Source organism: Furipterus horrens, unplaced genomic scaffold (genome assembly GCF_987537825.1).
Source record: "Furipterus horrens unplaced genomic scaffold, mFurHor1.1.pri manual_scaffold_1, whole genome shotgun sequence".
Lineage (NCBI taxonomy): Eukaryota > Metazoa > Chordata > Mammalia > Chiroptera > Furipteridae > Furipterus > Furipterus horrens.
Genome location: NW_028327171.1, coordinates 110,205,402 through 110,219,526, shown reverse-complemented (window position 1 = coordinate 110,219,526; position 14,125 = coordinate 110,205,402). Strand labels below are relative to the sequence as shown.

Below are 14,125 nucleotides of genomic sequence, written 5' to 3'. Positions count from 1 at the left end.
CTGACCAACTACCGTACTCCAGAAAAAAGCTGCATGCTTGGTGTCCAGCACAGTGCCTCATTCACAGTAGGTGCTCAGAAAATATTTTTGCTCTGCAAACTGGATGAAGATAGACTCTGCATCCACTTTACTCACCATTTTATCCCCAGGGCCTGCTACAATGCCTTGTTCCCAAGTCGTCGTCGTCGGCAGCCGTCCGTCTCGAGAGACGATGGTGTAGCTTCTTAAAAGTCTATCTGCACCGCCGAGAATGGCTGTGCAGTCCGACTCGGGAGTGACACGGTATCTGTCTCCTCCCGTGTTGAATCGACATCTTGCGATGACGCTGGAGTGTCCTCTCCAGTGAAGCTGAAGCTACAGAGCCTGGGCAGGGTGATATGGAGGGTCTGCTGTTGCCCATGCAGCAGACCCCCCCTCTCTTCGCAGCTGAAGGGTCCAAGGGAAAGACGGAGTCAATACAGCTTGGCTTCAGGTGCGCCGCAGGAGTTGCCGGTGTTGACTACAACGTCAGACCGCCTTAGGGACTCCGGCTCTGGATTTTCTGTCGGGGTTTACTCCCTTAGCCTTTCCCCTGAAGAGGTATGCCGCAAGGCAGCGGAGGTTTTTTGGAGTCAGAGTTTTCCTTCTCTGATGTGCCCTGACTGGAAGATCGAACCAGCGACACTTAGCTCGCAGGCCGACACTCAATCCACTGAGCCAAACCAGCAAAATCCAGAAGTCCCAGAAAGTAAATGGAAGTCCAACGTATGAAGTTATAAAGAAGTAGTGCTCATCTGGACGGGTAGGAGGGGCAAAGCCATGGAGGAGAGGTCAAGCTGTGGTGTCCGTGGCAACAGCAATGATGGCGGCAGGACAGTGGTAAGCACAGACACCCATATTTAAGGGGAGGCAAGAAGCACCTGGGGAGCACCCCAGCCGCAGACCAGACCCATCAGCTTGCGATTCCAAAGCTGGGGAAGACAGGCCTCCATTGCCTTGGACTGTGAGGCCCTGAGAGGGTGGGGACAGAGGAGGAAGCTCCTGGTCTCTCAGCAGAGAGTGAATGACAGGAGCTCAAGTAATATATGATTAAATGAATAGTTGCCTCTTATGCCCCAGAAAATTGCAAGGTTGCCCTTGAAGCTGGCTGATCAACTTTTTGGACAAGCCCCAGTTCTGATTTCTTGGCTTATCTCCCTCCTCTCTATTGCTGTGTGCGTCTCAGGTTGCTGTTTTATTTTGTATTGTTTTGTGTGAAACTGATTTATCTTTACCTGTATTGTCTCTTGTTTTCTTTTCTTTAAAAATTTTTTTTGTTTATTTACAGAGAGAGAGAAAGGGATCAAGAAAGAGAGGGAGAGAAGCATTAAAGTGCAAGATATATACCAATCAGTTTCCTCTCACAGGCTCTCAGCTGGGGACCTGGCCCACAACCCAGGCATGTGCCCTGGCTGGGAATTAAACTGGCCAGGGTTTGTAGGCAGGCACTCAGTCCACTGAGCCACACCTGCCAGGGCATCTCTTGTTCCCTTGTCATTCCATTTGGAATCTGGGTGATTACTCTGAGACTCTGAAACCCTCAGCCCTTGAAAAATATGAAAATCTGAAATACAACAGCTAGGTTTGCTTATGAAATATTGGGGCATGTTCCTTTTAGAGTTAAGGAGATTTGGGATGGGGCTCAGTTTTGAAGAGAAGATCAGAATAAAAAATCTTTATATACCAGTGGTTGGAAAGATTTTATATACACTTGGGTTTTTTTTTAAGACTTCATTTATTTATTTATAGAGAGAGGGCAAGGGAGGGAGAAATAGAGGGAAAGAAACATCCATCAGTTGCCTCTTTTATGTTCCCAACTGAGGCCCTGGCCCACAACCCAGGCATGTGCCCTGACTGGGAATCGAAACAGTGACCTTTTCAATTCACAGGCCAGCACTCAATCCACTGAGCCACACCAACCAGGGCACATTTGAGGGTTTTATTATCTGTCCTATAAAAACCTGAAGTACAAAAATACATCCAAATTCTAATTGCACTGATTTTCTTCCATAAAATTAAGAACTTAATCTAACATTCCTTGCTGTAACCACAAACAAGCAGAGACTGTGTAAGTTATTTCTAGTGAGAGAAGGATAATGTGGAGAAAAATGTCTTGTGCTTAGATTTTAGAACTGTAAGGAAGCTTAGTAATCATTAAGTGTAATGTATATTTAGTATAACTACTTCCTTGTTTTGAAGATGAGCATGAGGTCCAGACACTTTCCCAAGTTCATGCAGTGGCCACATGACTGAAGTGAATAAAAACAAAATAAAACAAAACAACCCTCAATAAAACCTAGGTCTCCCTTCTACTTTTATCTCTGTAATTCAGTTTCCCTAGTTGTTAGCAGTTGGGAGAGGGGTGGCAGCTGCAGGATGGAATAGAAATAAAACCAAGCACTTTGTGCTAAGAGCATACCAGCTATTCTCCTTGACACACAGAATGTTGTTCTTAGGTCTTTTTGAGTCCACGCGTTTCCTCCATCATTAAAGTTTCTTGCACCCCTTCATAGGTTTGTCTTAGCCTGATTCACTTTTTTTATATGGTTATATTTTTGTCTCTAAGGGGGAAAATTAAATACAAGCTATGTGGTTTTGAGATACTTTAGGTCACTGATTTGTTTCTATGCAAAAAGAAATTTCAGGAAGTGGGAAGAAGGAAGGTCGCAGAGATTTTTAAATAGAATACCTGCCCCTGGTTTTTTCCTTAAATGCACACGTCTTAGGTAGTTTTAAGCTGTTATGAGGATGATATAACCTAAATGCTTCCACATAAGAGCAATTAGTTTGGAGGAGGGGAAGGTAAGAAGAGAGGAAGTATCACGTTTTGTAAATAGGAAAAAGGGTATTATGCAAACATTCATCAAACAGTAGTACTTTCCTGTAGAGATGATTAGAAAGAAAACGAATCCTTCTATTAATTCCCAACGCAAATGAATTAGAGAAAAATGTAGCCAAGTAAGCAGAGGTACTTACCCATCTCTCAAAGGAAGATGAAGTCTTATTAAGGTAGCGAGTACCCTCCTCAATATTTTGAGAGTGCCTGTTGAGAAATGGTACTGATACGGAAAACATTAGCATTTACTTTTATCGCTAGTGACACACGAATTGTCATTTCAGCCTTTGCTTTGCGTCCAGACGTGGCGATTCCGCATGCTGCCGGTGGAGGGGCTGGCCAGGAGTAGGGGAGCTGGGACGCAATTCTGCAATCTCCATTCACGAGGGTCTGTCCTGCCTCAGAGGCTGCATTGCAGTGGGGTGTGAAAGGTTAGTGCGTGCCAAAGCTTACGAGCCTTTCTGTAACAGGAGGGACTCGAAGGACACCGAGGAATATGATTTCATTTAAGGCATGTGATTCTGAGGTGGTCATAGTCCAGCATCCCCAAACTTGGGCGAAAAGGCAAACTGCTGAAGCAAGGGGCCCTTGTTGCAAGAGCCTTGAGTAGCGGGTGCAATGTTTCCTCCCGTCCGGCAGGGGCCGCCAGGAGAGAGTACCCGTGTGGGGCCACTCTCGGAGCCGCTGGTCTCTGTATCCCCGCCCACCACACAGCCCAGAGCGGCGGTGAGGAGGGTGGCGGGGGCCTCTGCCAGCACGCTTGCGCGCTGCCTTGGTGCAGCTCGTCTGTGAGCGTGAGTGGGAGGTGGCAGGCCTCAGACTCCGGCCTTTTCTAGTGACTGAGGGAGCGCGACGTCTCCAGCCATGAACCGGTTTGGTACCCGGTTAGTGGGAGCCACATTGACCCCGTCACCGCCGCTGAAATCCCGCAGTAATGAAAACCTCGACAAAATTGATATGTCTCTCGGTGAGGAGCCGAGTTGGACCGAGTTGGGGTGGGGGCAGGGTGTAGGTGGGACCAAGTATCCGGGTTTGTGGGGGAAGGGGCGGTTGGCCGCAGTTGTCAATTGAGTTTTTGGGTTTTTTTTTGAACCGTGGGTTGGTGGAAGCAAGTGAGGGCCTCTGGGGACTTGGGAAGTGCTAGCTGGTGCCGAGTGCTAGGGTCAAGCCCGAGCGAGCTGAGTGCCGCCCTCGGCGGGGTTGTGTCTGAGGGGTGGCGGTTGGGGCCGGTGGCGCCGCGGGCCCTGATGCCTGGAGGGCTAAGGGGTGCGTAGCCTCTGTCCACCCCCGCCAGAGGGGCGCTACCACTTGCGGGTGACTCCCGGCTCTTTGTGAGGAAAACTCCGCGGGCTTCCCCTCCAGCGTGTTCCCCATGGGCGTTATCCCGGGAGCGAGGAGAATGGTCCCGCTAAGCCATCCTTTCTGAGGAAAGCTCAGAGAGACCAACTGGCTCCACGCTGGGTTAAAATCAGTGCTTCCGGAAAAGGGCTCTTTGGGCACTTTCTGTGCCCAGGCCTACACCGGGCGCGAACGAGAAGTGTAAAGACGCCTCCTGAGAGTTGCCGATTCTGACCCACGTCAGACCTCGGGGCCACAGCAGGGCACCGACCTCGGAGCGTTTGTCCGAAAGAAAATATCGTTAGCATAGACTTCGTCAGATGGTGCTTTATTAGTCGGCGCCTAGAAAAAAAAAATAATTCCCTTTTCCAGGCCTATCTAATTAGAAAAGAAAAATAAATAAATAAAAGCAAACACCAAAGGAGAGATTTACATGGATAGATGCGAAGCCAGGTAACATGGGATCTAGCACGTATAAGAAGGGTGGGGTGAATTGGTGATGATTATGTAAAAAGCAGGGGGATTGGCGATTGAAAATTTAGACCTGGCAGTACTGAGGCACGAGTCTCTGGCTTAGCTCATTTAAAAGGAATTCCTTTTTCTGTCGTTATTCAAGTTACAGTATTAGTTAGGTGTGGTTTGCTCTGCCTGCTCTTTCTGTGTACTACAGTTTTGGGCATACATATTTGAAAAGTACCTGACCCTGGATACAGAGGTGTAACTTTTCCCAGGATGGTATTTTTGTTTTGTTGTGGTTTATCTGCAAAATTTTTAGTCAAAATCGGGAATTCTTGGTTTCTATGATTGCCACAAGTCAGAACCAAATATGTGAATTAAGTAAATTATCAGAAATAATACGTTTGGCCCCAAGTCTTGTCTTAGTGAACCCTAAATGAGAAATCTTTTGAGCTAAGGCCAAGAAAAAATATAACAAATATTTATTGAGTGCTTACTACCTTCCAGACACTAGACTACGCATTTAACTTGTGTAAACTCATTTTATCCTCTTAATAACTCTGAGGTATGTACTCCTAATGATATCAAGCACAGAATCCAGACCCATGCTCAGTTCAAATCTTGCTTTTCCCCCTTAGTAGCCGTGTGCTTGTGGACAAATTACTTCTCAGTGCCTCACCTGTAAAAAGGTGATAATAATTATCTGCCTTACCAGGTTGATGTAAATATTAAATGAGTCAAGAGGCATATATAAACTGTTTAGAATAGTACCTGGTACACAGCTCTATACACACACACACATGCTATAAGCCATAGTTATTCTCATTTTAACAAAACCTGATGTGTAGAGAAATTAAGTAACTTGTCCAAAGTCATACAAGTAAGTAAGTGGTGGAGCAGGGATTTTGTTTTGGCTCTAGAGCCCTAAGCTATAGATATTTTAGGAAGTGTTAAGTAGGTATTTTCATAACCAATACGTTATCTAAAGTTCTAGGATTTTGGTATGTATTTTGTTTGATTAGGATGTTCAAATGAAGAAAACTGCAGGTAATTATCTTTGAAGGTAGAAATGAAGTGCTGTGGATAACTAGAAGAGAACTTGATCTCTTTCCTCCAACAACATACTGTTAGGTATACTCCAAGAGCATTTTGTCAGATGTCTTTTGTTTTAGTGAGAAATTTACAGAGATAGGATGGAGAGATATCTATTTGCGACAATTGTTATGTTTTGTGAGTATTTCATTTTATCAGGTTTGCAGGGGTTTTAGAATACAATGTTTGTTTTAAATCGTGTCTCTCTACCAGGATTATATGAATATTCAGTATAGAATATTTACCAAGGTTACCAATAGCTGGCCTCCTTGTGGCTTAGTTTCTTAATTTGAAAATGAGTGTTATACTCATTCCATAGAATTGTTGTGAGAAGTAAACGAATACGGGTGAGAACAATGCTTGTTAGTGCTCAGTTGTTACTGCTATGATTATTGGTACCACGTAGTGTTATGAAAGAAACTTTTTAAATAAAAGTAGCTCATCCTAATGGATTTTTTTTCTTCTAATACCTACCCTATCTTCTCCATAGGTAGGAGAAAGCCATTCTTTTTTTTCGATTGGAAGACTTCTCTCATAGTAGTTCATTTATCTTGAGGATTTAGATAATAAATGTTTAAACATAATTTTATATTTGATGTCCTTTACTACTTTGAAATTTTTTGTTATGTTTATACTGTATAGTGCTCTATTTTAAAATTAAACTGGTTAGTCAAATTATACCCGTGTCCCCTCCCCTCCGCTTTTTTTTAATGGTCCCCAGACCAAATTCATTTTTTTGTGTGTACTCTCATGGCTCTGAGATTTTAGACTTCTGGTTAAGAATAGCACCTTATCTTGTTAAAGGAAAGTAGTATTTCAAAAGAACTATCTTTCTCACTATTTTCTTTCTGCTCACTGAGAATTTAACATGCTCATGTATCTGATATTCGTGAAACCTTTTTATTTTTTTAAACTGTTTTTGAGTGTCTAACTTTGATGAACACTTTTGTAGTTGAAGGATTAATCTCCAGAAGATAACAAAGTACTTTGGGGAGAAATAAATTATTTTATATGATTATTTATTTATTTGAATGTGATTAAGAGTCTTAAAGATTGGAGATGAATTAGGTAGAGTAGTAATAAACTTATTGATACCATTGTTAGATTATTTGTGTTTAGAGCAGTTAGGGGGAAAAAGTCACAGGTTCTTCCCTGTGATTAGTTTTGTGAAATTTTCTTAAGTTGTTCAATTTATTTGGTTTATTTGCTTAATTTTCAATCGTCAGAATTAATTTTGGAATTGGGACTGTGGAGAAATTGTTTGGATATTTCTTTATGAATATTTTTAGCTTCTAGTAACATTTTAAAAAGTTATTATAGTTGGCATACAATATCATATTAGTTTCAGGTGGTCAACATAATGATTCAACATTAATTTACTTAACTACCTTATCTTGTGATCATCACAATAAGTCTGCTAACCAACTGCATAGTTTAAAAAATCTTATTGACTATTTCCTGTTTAGTAACTTTTTTATTTCTTATTATTGATTCGAGAGGGAGGAAAGGTGTAAGAGAAACCGAAACATCAATTTGTTGTTCCACTTATTTGTGTATATTTTGCTTGCTTCTTGTATGTGTCCTGACTTAGGATCGAATCCACAACCTTGGCATATCGGGAACGCTGTAACCAGTCGTAGTAACCTCTTTTTAATAGATATAAATGGAATCTGAAGAACATTTTGTTTCCTGATTTTCCCATTGTTTCGTTGTGATATTAAAGCAATGTAAGGCTTGTGAATTACCTTGAGGCACTTTGAAAGTGTTGTGGGAAATAATGAGGCTTAGAAAGAGCAGTATAAAAAGAAAAATAAGGTAACCCTGAATTACTTTGCTAGAGGAACAGAAACCAAGAGGCTTTTATTTTGGAACTATATCTTTATTATGGTAATTTTGTATTTGCTGTTTACATGTCTGTTTCCAGCAATAATTTTAAACTTATTGAGAACAAGGATCATATTTTACTTTAGTTTCTGTTATATCATAGTCTGCCAGATATATTTATTGAACATAGTAGATACTTAATATTTGCTGAATTGAAATAAACGTATAAATTTAGTTTTTTAATGGGATGATTTATTTTCTGACTGCCTGTGGTTTTACTGAAAGTTGGTTATCTTTAAAAACTGGAGACTTCTGTGATTATGGAAAGAAGTAATAGTACTTTTTATAAACAGGCTTTCGCTTATTTACATAAATCAGGGAAAGAAATACTTTACTGTGGATAACAGAAATCTTCATTAATTGGTAGGTTTCTTCTAAGGGCTTTTGATTTGAATGTTTCCTACAAAACCTTTTTATTTTTTAAAGATTTTATTATTTTTAGAGAGGGAGAGAATCATCAATGTGTGGTTGCCTCTCTAGCACCCCCAACTGGGGACCTGGTCCACAACCCAGGCATGTGCTCTGACTGGGAATTGAACTGGCGACCCTTTGGTTCCCAGGTCGGCACTCAATCCACTGAGCCACACCAGCCAGGGCCAAAACCTTTGTTTAGTGGTCCAAGTGCCTTGGTTGACTTGAACTTCTCTCTTGTTATCACTATTACCCTCTTATGGTAGTGCTTTCAAAGTAGAAAAGAAGTTAGAGACATAGAAATCTAACAATTAGAAATGAGACTAAGTACTTGAGTCTTTAAACTAAAACAAAGCTAAATAATCATTACATTTCCTTGGTCACAGATGATATCATCAAATTGAATCGAAAGGAAGGAAAGAAGCAGAATTTTCCGCGACTAAATAGAAGACTCCAGCAAAGTGGTGCCCGGCAATTCAGGATGAGAGTACGATGGGGAATCCAACAAAATTCTGGTAAGTTGTGCAATTAAGATGAAAGAGCTGTTATTTTGGGGTTCATAGTATACTATTTTTGGTATATATGTAAAATGTGGAGGAAATATATCACTACCCTTTGTTTGGGATTTATATTTACTCTCCAGTTTTTGTTTAATCTTAAAGTTTTTAAAAATTAAAGTAGCCTTAAATTTTTTCTAAACCTCAGTTTAGAAATAGTCTAAAATATGTTTAAATTACAAGGTCTGACAGGAAAATATCAAGCCATTGTTAATATAACGAGAACAGTTTGTATGACATCGATGTAACCTGGGAGCCAATGAGAGTGGACTGGAATGTGCATGTGTGAAAAATGCCATCTTCACTGTACTAGTCTGTAGGGGTGGTAGACGTTGTTGAATGAGCATGTGTACCGTGTGGCCATCATATTCAAAATGAGCAAGTAGAGAATAAGTCATCAAATTTTGCATTGAGCTTGAACATTCCTCCATGGAAACTATTTTGATGCTTCAGGAGGGTGCAGCTATGTGCAACTGGTGAGTGGCAGCTTCATAATGACAACACATCCGTTCATGCATCACGTCTCATGCATGGTTTTTTTGCGAAATATCAAATCACCCAGATCACCTTTGAAAGGAAGGAGATTTAAGACTATTGTTGAGATTCAGGAAAATACAATAGGGCAGCTGATGATGATTGGGAGAACTGTGTGAAGTCCCAAGGTATCTACTTTGAAGGGTCCTGGGACTCATTGTCTTACACACATTGTTTCTTGTATCTTGTATCTTCTTCAATAAATGTCTCTATTTTTCATAGTACATGGCTATATACTTTCAGGACAAGTCTTGTATAAATTATGAACATAATAGGTAAAGGATTTTACATATTGTGGGGTCTTCTTACTTAGATGTTCCTTTAACAGTATGTCTTGTGGATGACTTGTAACCCCAGCTTAAATACATTTCAGTGAAAGAGCATACCACCTCGCAAGACTTCTTTCATTATTGGAGATAGCTCTGTTTACTTGAAAATTCTCTTGACTTGAATTAAATCATGCCTGTTAATTTTACAGTTAGAAGAAGCAAACTCCCCTTTTTTATATGAAAACCTTTTAAGTATATGGAGACTACTGTTCTGCATAGAAAATTACTTCAAGACTTTTTATCTTATTATCTGGGACCTTTACGATTTGTTAAATCCTCCAAAAGTGACACAGAATTGAATGTTTTAGATGTGATCTAATGATCTTGGAACTCTAAATATACAGTTATTTTTGGTAAACAGGAAGCTTATTTATTTATAACCATCTTGCTCCAATATAGGTTTAAAGCAGTAACTGAACACTTAATTATAATTAACATTTTTAGCAGTTATATCAGTGTTTTAGAATAAAACTTTGTTCAAAATTTTAAAACTCTAGATCTTTTTACACATATGAAAACATGTTTGATAAACTAGCTTCTAAGTTGATTTTTATCCTGTACATTGAAAAACATAAAAAATAATCTCCAGTGAGTTAAGCATAATTAGTTACATGATTAACAGCTAACATGCCAACGTAGTCTCAAAACATATTTTTTTATAAATAGGGTCTGTAGCTAAGATTAGACCCGATAGAAGAAAACTACTTCTTCTCTAGTAATTTCTTGAACAGCTGAACCCAAGTGAGTAAATTTCATGACTGATATTTAGTTATAGCAAATGAATTGTCTAGTAATTTATATTTAAATATTTTAAAATAAATATTCCATAGTATACCATATTTTATATATAATTTGTTTTAAAATAATTTTAGAGTTTGTAGAAGCCAGAAATATAGTCATTTATGTTAACCATTTGTTAAATATCTGATAAATACTTTGAACTGACCAGGTGTTCAGGATATGTAAAGGTGAAGACTTTTACTTAAAAAATTTCTACTAACTAAGATAAGGTAGAAAACAGAGTTGAGAAATGTCATAAAAGAAGTTCTGACATAGTACTTTAGGTAGAGATTTTGTGCTGAGATCAGTGGTGATTGAATGGATAAGGTGAAATAGTGTCTGGCTTGTAAAGGATCATAAAAGGTTTTCCTTTTAACAGGTTATGATCTGAGTCTAGAGATAAATGATATCTAGGGGCGGCTTAGGATCTTAAAAGATTGAGCTTGTGCTTGTATGTTCTCCACTTGTATGTGACAGAGCCTAAAATAGAACAACTGCTGCTCTCACTGAATGTGCAGAGAACTATAGGATTGTCTTAAGCTCTGATTGGTTAGCATAAGTTCAGATTTCCACATTGTAACGTCAGTGAGGATATTAGCTTGAGGTAAGAGCACATGTAGAGCAGAGAGCCCTTGGCATATACTCAGTAAATTATTTTTGATGGCTGAAAAAATAAGTGAGTAAAGTCTTCCTAATTGTTCCCAAAATATAATTTAGTCACTCAATTAGTACTGGCTGGTACCGACGACCTAAATATCCTTCAGTGGTGGAATACTGTATAGCCACAATTTTCAAAGTATTGTCCAGGGACCCTGGAGAATACATAAGACTCGAGGGGTCCACAAGGTCAAAACTATTTTTATAATAATACTAAGACATTAATATTAATTGTATTTTCACTCTTACTCTCTCATAAATGTACAGTGGACTTTTCTAAGGTTTACATAACATGTGATAATTAAAACAGATTGAATGCAGAAATAGTTTGAGAATTTAGTTATCTTCCATTAAGCCAAACACTAAAGAAAATGCAAACAATGGTACTCTTCTTATTATTTTATATTGTTTTGGAAAACAATTGTTATTTTTTATTAAAAATAAGTTATTTGGGGACTTCCGGCCAAGATGGAGGCATAGACAGACACACTACGTCTCCCTCCACAACTAAGAAGGAATACAGCTACCTCAAAACTAGAGACAACCAGAAGTTCCAGAAAATCAAACTGCATGGAAGTCCAACAAACAAAGATATAAAGAAGAAATACTCATCCAAAAAGGTAGGAGAGGCGGAGCCAGGGTGGAGAGGATGCAGTGTGGTGGCAGCAGCGGCAGGCCAGCAGAAAGCAGTTACACGTTTTAAAAAGTCAGGAGGGACACCTGGAGAGCACTCCCATCTCATCACCAGACCATGCAGCTCACAGTCCGAGCACCGGAAAATCAAGCCTCATTCCTTCTGACTGCAAACCAGTGGAGGTTAGGGCAGAGGCAAAAACTGCCAGTCTCTCAGCAGAGTCCACTTGTTTAAAGGGCGCCCATGGTCCTAGAACGTCTGCAGACCCACCCACTCTGGGAACGACAGCCAGGGCAAGAGCTAGAGAGGCACTAGTCCCATACGGAAGTGGGAGAAGTGCCTGGAAAACGGGCAAGTGCTGAGCAAGCGGCATTGTCATCTCAGACCACTCTCCCACATACAGCGCCACAATGTGGTGAAACAGGTTACCCTGTACTGACTAATCCCTAAGGCTCTGCCCCTTAAAATGTACCAGGAGCGACAGCACTACCTGGGACACGGAGGCAGACAAACACAGGAGCCTGTCAAGATGAGGAGACAGAGAATTATGGCCTTAAGAGGGAACAGATCAAGGTTCCAGTGGGAGAACTAAGTGACGAGGAGATAGCCAACCTAATGGATGAGGAGATAGACAACCTAAGAGATGCAGAATTCAAAACACTCGTGGTAAAGATGCTCACAGGCTTGACAGATATGCTTGAGTACAGCAAATGCATAAGAGAAGAAGTAAAGGCTATGCTAAGTGAAACGAGGGAAAATCAACACAAAACCAATAGTGAAGGGAAGAAAACCGGGGTTCAAATCAATGATTTGGAACATAAGGAAGAAAAAAACAGTCTACCAGTACAGAATGAGGAAACAAGAATTGAAAAAAAATGAGGAGAGGCTTGGGAATTCTGGGACAGCTTTAAATGTGCCAGCATCTGAATCATGGGGGTGTCAGAGGAGAAGAGGAAGAGCAAGAAATTGAAAAATTATGTGAAAAAATAATGGAGGAAAACCTCCCAAATTTTGTGAAGGAGATAGACATCGTCGTCGTCGGCAGCCGTCCGTCTCGAGAGACGATGGTGTAGCTTCTTAAGAGTCTATCTGCACCGCCGAGAATGGTTGTGCAGTCCGACTCGGGAGTGACACGGTATCTGTCTCCTCCCGTGTTGAATCGACATCTTACGATGACGCTGGATTGTCCTCTCCAGTGAAGCTGAAGCTACAGAGCCTGGGCAGGGTGATATGGAGGGTCTGCTGTTGCCCATGCAGCAGAACCCCCCTCTCTTCGCAGCTGAAGGATCCAAGGGAAAGACGGAGTCTGATTCCAAAAAACCTCCGCTGCCTTGCAGCATACCTCTTCAGGAGATAGACATACAAGTCCAAGAAGCACGGACCCAGAGGGGACCATGCCAAGACACATCATGATTAAAATGCCAAAGGTGAAAGATAAAGAGAGAATCCTAAAAACAGCAAGAGAGAAGCAGAGTTGCCTACAAAGCAGTTCCTATAAGACTATCAGCTGATTTCTCAACAGATACTTTGCAGGCAAAAAGGGACTGGCAAGCAGTATTCAAGCTGATGATATGCAAGGACCTACAACCAAGATTACTCTATCCAGCAAAGCTATCATTTAGAATGGAAGGGCAGATAAAGTGCTTCCCAGACAAGGTAAAGCTAAAAGAGTTCATCATCACCAAACCATTATTATATGAAATTTCAAAGGGACTTACTTAAGAAAAAGAAGATCAAAACTGTGAACACTTAAAATGACAACAAACTCACAACTATCAATAACTAAATCTAAAAAATAAACAAAATCTAAAAAAAAAAAGTCATTTGCTCTACATGTAATGGGTTTGTTATTGTGTTAATGAAATAATAGTTTTTAAATGTCTTGTTTTCATTTCCTGTATGGTAGGTATCAATAAACATAAACACAAGAAAACAAAAACACATTGGGGTCTTCACTAATTTTTATGAGCATAAAGAGGTCCTGAGACCAAAATGTTTGAGATTGCTGTTTCTTTTAGACATAGAATAGACAGGAATATTTGTATGTTGCTTCAAAAAGGAGTCAGTAATACAATTGCATATGTTCTGTTGATAATGTCATTTCCCAGAAAACCTCTCATATCTTCATGTAAGTGATTAAACTCCAGAAATTATTCAGGCAAGGGATGTGTTGAAAAATTCATGAAGGGTTTAAGCTAAGGATCAGAGGAAACATAAAAAATTCCGCCTCTACTTCTAGTTATTTTCAACCTTATTTGCACCTGTGGAACTTTATAAAATAGGCTGATGCTCTGGCTGCACTCCATTTCTACTGAACCAGAATATGCATAAGTAGGACCTAGGGGGTTTTTTAAAGCTCCATATATGGTTCTCATAAATGGCTAGTATTAAACTGCCGCTGTAGTGGAGCTGAAAATGTGAAAGGATCTTCGTAGAGGTAGTAATTGAAGTAATGAGAATAAAACTGCTCTGGAAAGACAGAATAGAACCTTCAAGAGGGACTAAGTGGATAAAAACTAAGAAAAGACTTGCATTAGATTATGTGCTTTAGTACCTCTTCATTGTGCTTTTTACAATATAGGGCAGTTATAGGGGGTAA

General features: G+C 40.1%; 1 protein-coding gene across 1 annotated transcript in view; it reads left to right on the top strand.

Annotated features, from left to right (window-relative positions):
- The first annotated feature begins 3,559 nt into the window (after positions 1-3,559).
- Positions 3,560-14,125, top strand: part of FYTTD1 (forty-two-three domain containing 1) — a 36,041-nt gene continuing 25,475 nt past the window's right edge. The window contains exons 1-2 of the mRNA XM_090277952.1: positions 3,560-3,821; positions 8,422-8,550. Of these exons, the coding sequence (XP_090134078.1) occupies positions 3,719-3,821; positions 8,422-8,550 (232 nt within the window). The 5' untranslated portion in view covers positions 3,560-3,718. The remainder of the gene's footprint in view (positions 3,822-8,421; positions 8,551-14,125) is intronic.